Raw genomic sequence first — 8,412 nt, 5'->3', positions numbered from 1 at the left:
CTGGTTAATATGAGGCATAAAACTACTATCTGGTTAATATGAGGCATAAAACCACTATCTGGTTAATATGAGGCATAAAGACACTATCTGGTTAATATGAGGCATAAAACCACTATCTGGTTAATATGAGGCATAAAACCACTATCTGGTTAATATGAGGCTTAAAGCCACTCAGGTTAACTTCAGAGCAAATAACATGGTTAGCTTTCCAATAGGGCAATTTTTAGAGTGTTGAGGCAGAGAGTGGGGGACCAGGTTTCAAGTCTGACACGTACACAAAATACTTATTACAATATCTTTTGGTTATTAACACACTCATTGTCATTGATATATTAACCCACTAGGGGGCACTGTTGGGACAGTCTAAAGCCTAGAAGGCTCAGTAGGGACCCTCTGAAGCCATTGTATGGGACTGATAACGCCTAATAACGTCCATTTCATGGACTGATAACATCAGAATCCCCTGTCTCAGAGGTGTCATGCTGATTTTTTTTTACCTGTATGTATCTGTACTTATGATTTTTAGCACCTAATGTAATTAGGTTATCCTGATAAAGTTTACATCTAGTAAGATAACTGCTTTTCTACTGCTTTATTATTTAAGACAAATCAGTGTATATTGCGCAACAAGTCTTTTTATTGAAGTAATGTATGAAGTTTTTATCATGTTTTAAATGACAAAGGGGTTTTTGGCGTAAAGATCATATATTTATATGCACACAGAAACAAGAAAAAACAACTATGAATGTGTGTTTATGAAACGCACGTTCAGCTAATGAGCTGCTCGGCTAAAGGAGGCATTCATTTTTATCACCTTTCACTTAAAACTTACCAAATACACAATCCAACAACTCAAACAGTTTTGCAGACAAGCTGTGATCAGCACATTAAAACCACAGCAACACGGTGATATGTTTCACCATCTGATGCTAAAGTTAGCTCGTTCAAAGATAGCATAACTTTACCTGGAGCTGCGATCATGTTAGATGTGTTGCCTCCATGGTCCACATTGCCGTCGTCTTTACGGCATCCTAAGTATTTTCATTTAGCTGGATTTATTATTTTAGACAGGAAAAGTTTGGGGAACACTCCCGCAGAGCTGAGCTGAGTGCTGCCGACAGGTAGCTCTGCGGGAGTGTGCGGGGGAGGGGTCGCAGGGGAAAGTCTACAGCGGAACAGACCCGAGGAAAAATAAACAAAAAAAAACACTTATACCGTAGGCACGAATTTTTGCTGTTTTCAAACCGTGACTTTTTCATATCACGGTATACCTTGAAACTGGTTTTCAGCCCATGCCTAAAAGTAACTTTAAAATATTATAGTAAATTGTAGTAACACTTGTTTTGGCGGGCAGCTGTAGCGGTAAGGAATTTTAGCATCAATCCTGACTCTGTACATCTAGTTGAGCCAAAATGCGTAGCTATTTATCTAAAATATAGTTCCTGATTTAATGCTTCAACTATGGCAGACGAAATCAGATGTATGGACTTGTGACCTGTCCAGGGTGTACCCCACCCCTCGCACAGTGACTGCTGGAAATGGGCACCAGTGACCCCCGTGACCCTGACAGGAATAAGTGGGTGTAGATAATGGATATGTTAAAAAACTCAAACTTTTTTTAAAATTCCTCCTAGCATTTTAAATATGGTCTTAAACTAACCTAAGATCTGGTGCCTGAAAATGACACAGCATAAAACTCTTATCAAATTCAAGTCTTCATTGGTCCTTCACTCTTAGTGGATTGAGTCATCCTGAGAGAAACTAGTCACATCAAGACATTATTATTTTATCCAAAAGTTAAGCTGGACAACTTTGTTGTGATTTTTAATGATTTTTACTTCTTTTTAATGTGAACTTATGCCATCATATTAAGTTTCTCCTTTAATTTGTCACCGGTCTGTACAAACAGTAAATATCATCTCAAATGTAAAATAAATATATAACATTCTTTTTCTGTGTAGCTCAGTCATACAAGAGGATAAATTTTAAAAATAAGTTTTTTAATTTACCTTCCAAAATGTCTGAATAACTATAAAAAATGTAAAACGCATCAAAAGAAGCAACGGAAACAAAGCTAAAATCATAATTGTTTAAAAAGCAAGATACCAACAAATGCAGGGGATTCTGATGTTATCAGTCCATGAAATGGACGTTATTAAGCATTATCAGTCCCATACAATGGCTTCAGAGGGTCCCTACTGAGCCTTCTAGGCTTCAGACTGTCCCGACAGTGCCCCCTAATGGGTTAATATATCAATGGCAATGAATGTGTAAATAACCAAAAGATGTTGTAATCAGTTTTCTGTGTCCATGTCGGTCTCAAACCCAGGCCTCCTGCTCTTTGGTCCGACAGTCTGCCCATTACCCTATTGGAAGGCCACAACATACATACGTTGGAGGGCAGTGTCTTTAGCGCTAACCATGTCATTTGCTCTAAAGTTAACCTTAGTGGCTTTAAGCCTCATATTAACCTGTTTTTTATGCCTCATGTAAACCAGATAGTGGTTTTATGCCTAATATTAACCATATAGTGGCTTTATGCCTCGGACGGGGAACATGCTAACCGGCACAGGCGGGACATTCTGAAGCCATTCTAGGGGACTAATAACGCCTAATAACGTCCATTTCATGGATGATAACATCCAAAGAGGATGAACAAATGTCTCAACAAAAATGACAAGACTGAAAAATTACACAGACACTTGACTAAAAAAAGGTATTTTATGTAGTTCAAATGTCATTTCTTGCTCATAGTTAATAAAGGTCTGAGAAAATTTTAAACTAAGAAAATTATTTTTTCTTTCCCCTCACAGGCACGAATGAACCTGGGGGCTGGTGAAGTTATACTGTCCTCATCTCAAGGAGTGCAGATCAACAACCTTGCACACCACAAAGTGTTGTTAACTTTGCAAGAGGGCCAGCTCACAATGACAATTGATGATCTCTATTCTACGTATATTCCTGTGGATGACAATGGAGAAAAGCTCAACATTGACCTGGGCATTTGGCTTGGAGGAACAGGAGACCTAGATGTTTCCTACCTCAGCAACGCTATCCCTCCCTTCCGTGGCTGCATGACGGACATAAAATTTGTGTCCCATCAGTTTGACATTCTCACCTCAGTATTTAAGCAGTGCCATGACACAAAAGAATCTTGCAGCAGTGAGTTTGAGGCTGGGGATGGGGAGGCAATCAGTTTCAGCACTCCTGATTCCTTTGTGTCCTTTCCAACATGGAGTGGGGCTGCTGGTGCTCCAAGGACTTTGGAGTTTCTAATGAAAACAACCATAGAGGATGCTTTACTTGTTTTTCACCATGGCCAAGAATCAGACTTCATTGCTATCGGTGTTGCAAAAGGCTATCTTAAAGGTATACTGGACCTTGGAGGTGGTATGGAGGAACTGGATAATACACAGGTACAGCTGGATGATGACCAATGGCACAGAGTTAAGGTTCAGCTCAACCCAGACTCTTTTATTCTTAATATAGACAGCCAGTCATCCTCCCTTCCTCTTGACTCATCAAAAAAATTGGATTTGGTAGGAAACTTGTACATTGGAGGCATCCAGGGAAAAATGAAAGAAGTCTTTCGTAACAGCGGGTCCTTAAATCGTTTTGAGGAAGACATGACATCGGAATCTTTCATTGGATGCTTGGGAGAAATCAAAGTAAATCAGAGGGATAGAAGCCTGCAGGACGCTTTGGTGACCAAAGATGTTCATATTAAATGTGAAGGAGAAGACTATGACTACCCAACTTATGATGAAGGATCAACAACTTCCCCACCTGTTCCCACTGACTCAAATTTAAATGTTCAGTATTGTTATCCAAAAGACAACTGGCCTGAGTTATTCAAAAATGTTACCAAATTTCTTGACATCACCCCTTTGCGTGTACCAGAAGGTGGAGAGGTTTTTTTTGATATTCACAACTTAAAACCTACATTTGACTTGGGTTCTGCTGGAATGCGTCAGTCTCAAGTTGTATTTACACTCGAGGATGATCCCTGGTATGGCCTGATCGATATTAACGTTAGTAGAAGACACATGAGAAAGTTTACCCTTCTAGATGTTGCCAACAAGAAAATTAAGTACATGCATGATGGAAATGAAAGACATGAAGACCAAATTCAGCTTGAGGTCATTGCTCAGAGTAATGGCTACCTTCCAGAGTGTTTCAAAACTACTCAAAAGTATACACTTCCTGTTGTAGTTCTTCCAGCCAAAGATCCACCGATCAGTGGAAATGAAATTCTCATTGTGGAAAAGGGCAGGACACGCATTAGTTCCAGTCTTAAACTCATGGATTCTGACTTTAGCTGTGAGCAGTCAGTAGTGACAGTGACCCTGGAGCCTTCCATGGATTTTGGTTACTTAGAAAATGATAAGCAACCAGGAAGAAGCATCTCAGAGTTCACTTGCAGGGAGCTGAGAGATGGGAATATCTATTTTGTACACAGAGAAGGTGGCAGTGGAGAAATCACTGTTAAAGTATCTGAGGGTCAGTCACTAATCCAGTCCATCACATTCAACTTGTTGGTGACAAAACCACATATGGTTTTAAACAGCATCTCTGGCCTTACTTTGTTCCAAGGAGGCAATGCATCTATAAGTGTTCAGAATCTGGCTATTCTTGCTCATCCTCGTGATGGAGACATTATGTATAACATCACACAACCGCCAAGGTTTGGTGAATTGAAAATCAAGACAAGCAATGGTGTGTACAAGCAAGTTATGAGTTTCTACCAGTCTCATTTAGAGCAAGAGCTAATTAGATACTTCAGCTCAGACCCAAGTAACCAGGAAGAAGCTGTGATTGATGAATTTCTGTTTGATGCCCATCTAGGCCAGTTTTCTCTTTCTAATTACAGTCTTGATGTCATTATTTTCCCTGCACCAGTGAAGGTTTCAAACTTGGAAACACTGGAGTTCTGGCCTGGCAAGAAACAAGCTATTGGGCTTCAGGCAGAAGTATTGAATAAACACTTAGATCCGCAAACAATTAAATACATCCTTGTCAAAGCTCCAGCACTTGGTAGTCTCCAGCTGTCAGACAAAGAACTGGCTGAGGGTGACATGTTCACCCAAAAGGACATTTTGGACAATGCCGTCAGTTACAACATCAGGATGCCAGTGGCTGTGGATAGTTTGGACCAGTTTCAGTTCAAAGTTTTTGCTGAAGACCAGTATTCTCCCTTATATACCTTGCCCATTAGCATTTTTGCAAGTTCAGGTGAATATATGTTGACTAATAAAGAGCTGGTAGTTTTGCAAGGTGCTGAGCAGATTTTGAACAAAAACTACCTTTGGGTGCAGTCTCCAAGTTCCACTGATTTTTTATTTCAGGTCAGACAAGGACCAAAGCATGGACGACTCATAAGAGATTCCCCACCTGGAGAACCTAGATTTGATGAGGCCATTAGGGTTTTTAGTAATGAAGATCTCCAGCTTAACAGATTAATATACAAGCATGATGGCTCCAAGACAAGCAGTGATGAATTCAGTTTCTTAGCAAATGATCAAAGTTCAGACGTTTCAGAAACAGTGACTGCTGTCTTCAGAATACTGATCCAGTCCAAAAATGAGCATGCTCCTGTGAGAATAGTGGATAAAGTCTTCAATGTTGTCCGCCACAGTCAGCGCCTGCTCACAACTGATGTCATTAAGTTTAAAGACGATGACTCAGGTTTTAATGACACTCAGATTGTCTACGCTCGAGAGGGAATCCTTTCAGGAAGTATCGTCTCAGCGTCGAATCCACATCAGCCCCTTTTCCGTTTCACTCAAGCTGACCTGAGAGACAAGAAAATCCTTTTCATTCACCATGGAGCAGACCGGGAACGGTTTCCATTACAGGTGTCAGACGGCTTTCATAAAACCACTTCACTGCTTGAGATTCAGGCCAGTGAGCCCTACCTGCGAGTGGTTAATAACTCAATTATCAATATTGACCACGGAAGCACCAAGACTTTTGACACCAGCCTGTTGAGTGCCGACTCCAACATGGACATCAGAGATGACAGTGAGATCAAGTTCCAGATTACTTTGCTACCTAGTAGTGGCAGGATCATTGTGAGTGGGATAAAAGCTTTTGAATTCACCCAGGAGGACTTGAAAAAAGGTGTTGTGTCATATGAGTCCAGCTATGAGAGTCTAAGGTCCAAAGACTCATTTAGCTTCACTGTCCAAGCAAAAGGTCATTCTGTGGAAGGTGTGGTCAAGATTAAAATACTCAAGCAAAATGATCTCCCTGAGCCAGAGGTGATAACCAATGAGGTCATCATTTCTTATGAGGGAGAGCACACAATAATCAGCCAAAATCATCTCAAGGTATGTGTACAAACGTTTTAACTACAACATATTAGAAAAACTTTGCATTGTCTTGTCTATTACTGACTTATTATGACCCCCGCATGCAAAACGTAAGCGGGAGTCATATTGTTTTCATACTGTTTATTTCTTTATTTATTTTTTTCTCCAGTGATTTTTGGTCAACCGTAGCACAAAAACAGCTGCACCGGTCATAATGAAATTAGTCAGGACTGTAGATGAGTCTGACCTACACTGCACCAGCCAACGGTTTTACCATAGACCCCATATTTGAGGAGGGGGCTCCTTTCAAAGAGGGGGTGTCTGGACATGCAAAATCACTTATAACTCAGAAACTGTTCAACATAGAAGCTTCAGATTTCTTTTGTTGTTTAGCTCTGATGAAGCTCTATCCATCAGGCCCACCAATCAGTGTCCCCCCCCCCCCCCCCCGGACCCCCATTTTATCTGAAAAAGGGGTATCTGGACATACAAAAATGGTTATAGCTCAAAAACTATTAAACATAGGAGCTTCAGATTTCTTTTGTTGTTTAGCTCTGATGAAGCTCTATCCATCAGGCCCACCAATCAGTGTCCCCCCACCCCCGGACCCCTATTTTATCTGAAAAGGGGGTATCTGGACATACAAAAATGGTTATAGCTCAAAAACTATTAAACATAGGAGCTTCAGATTTCTTTGGTTGTTTAGCTCTGATGAGGGACTATCATCAGGTCCAACGCCACCCCCCCTCCCCCAACCCAAAAAAAATGACCCCCACCCTAACCACTACAATTTTGGGATGCACCTAGTAGCATGACATTTATTAGGAATAAAGACTTCTGAGTTCTGGTGCTTTTGTGCGTGCGGGGGTCATTATGTTACCTCTATGTGGTATCTACTCTAGTTAGATAAAATTAATGTTTTCCTTTTTATTTTCTCTTCATTAATGGATGCTTTTTATGTGACTGTTACTTGACTTTACTTTTTCGAACTGTTTTACTATCCTATCACAAGTAAGTAGTTCTTGATATAACTGTATGATTGCTGCTTTTAATTTAGCTTAAGCAATAAATTGCAGTCTATTAGGGGTTGAAAACAGAGCACCAAGTATTCCCTCAGGAGCCTCCTGAAGCCTTGTGTTATTTAAAAGATATGCCTGCCTGCTCTTCATCCTGAAAGCAATTAATGAAGTTTAAATTGTCGGCCCAGTCAGAACACACCATGTGTTTAAGTATGTTTGGACAAGATATTTTTGGGGGGGGAAACACTGTTTTCTTTTGAACTATTATAATGCTCCACTCATACTTAACTGCAATATATATCACAGAGGAATGTGTTGAACAAAGGCCTTGACAGAATGACATGTCCTAGAGCTAAAATGCTGATCTGGCCTTTGGGAGTTTGTCCAGACATTTGTCCTTACTATGAAAAAATAGTAGCCTCTTCTTCTGAAAAAAAAAAGAAAGAAAAAGGCCAAGGCTTCAGACTCATGAGAAAACTTTTTAAAGTGGGATCTTAATGAATCTGTCACTGTGTAAACCAGCAATTCAAACGTTCCTAAATGTCACAAATGCTGTTTTAAATATTTTTGTTTAAAATACTAAACAGTGTGTGTCAATCCTTTCATACACAATATAGCTGAATCTTTAATGAGGACATTTTGGACATTTTTCTAACATGATTGTCCAACATGATTGGCATGCTAACAACTAAATGTGAATAAGACTAAAGTGAATTTCTGCTATCTTAAAACAAATCTAGCCTGCAAAATCTATCCCAGTGGTTCACAAAAACGTTTCATAGACCTGTACATAACCAGGTTGGACAAACAGCAGCAGCAGCAGCTAGCTGTAGTTCTTCCAGTGCACCTTGGAGCATTTCCGGGAAGAATTTGATGATGAAAAATTGGTGTAAAGATTTATAAATGGAGTGAACCACAATGAAATGATAAAAACTGGAATTGCTTTAAGATGGTAGAAATCCATTTTGTTCTTGGACCCATCCTATTAATAACTGTCGTAAAATTAGTAGGGGTGTCCCGATACCAGTTTTTTCAAGACTGAGTACAAGTACGAGTACTTCAGTTTAGGTACTCACCGATAC

General features: G+C 40.0%; 1 protein-coding gene across 1 annotated transcript in view; it reads left to right on the top strand.

Annotated features, from left to right (window-relative positions):
- Window positions 1-8,412, top strand: part of cspg4 (chondroitin sulfate proteoglycan 4) — a 183,228-nt gene that overhangs the window by 111,545 nt on the left and 63,271 nt on the right. The window contains exon 3 of the mRNA XM_014027385.1: window positions 2,814-6,329. Within this exon, the coding sequence (XP_013882839.1) occupies window positions 2,814-6,329 (3,516 nt within the window). The remainder of the gene's footprint in view (window positions 1-2,813; window positions 6,330-8,412) is intronic.

Source organism: Austrofundulus limnaeus, unplaced genomic scaffold, assembly GCF_001266775.1.
Source record: "Austrofundulus limnaeus strain Quisiro unplaced genomic scaffold, Austrofundulus_limnaeus-1.0 Scaffold644, whole genome shotgun sequence".
NCBI lineage: Eukaryota > Metazoa > Chordata > Actinopteri > Cyprinodontiformes > Rivulidae > Austrofundulus > Austrofundulus limnaeus.
Note: the sequence above shows the minus strand (reverse complement) of the source record. Positions and strands in the feature narration are given on the sequence as shown.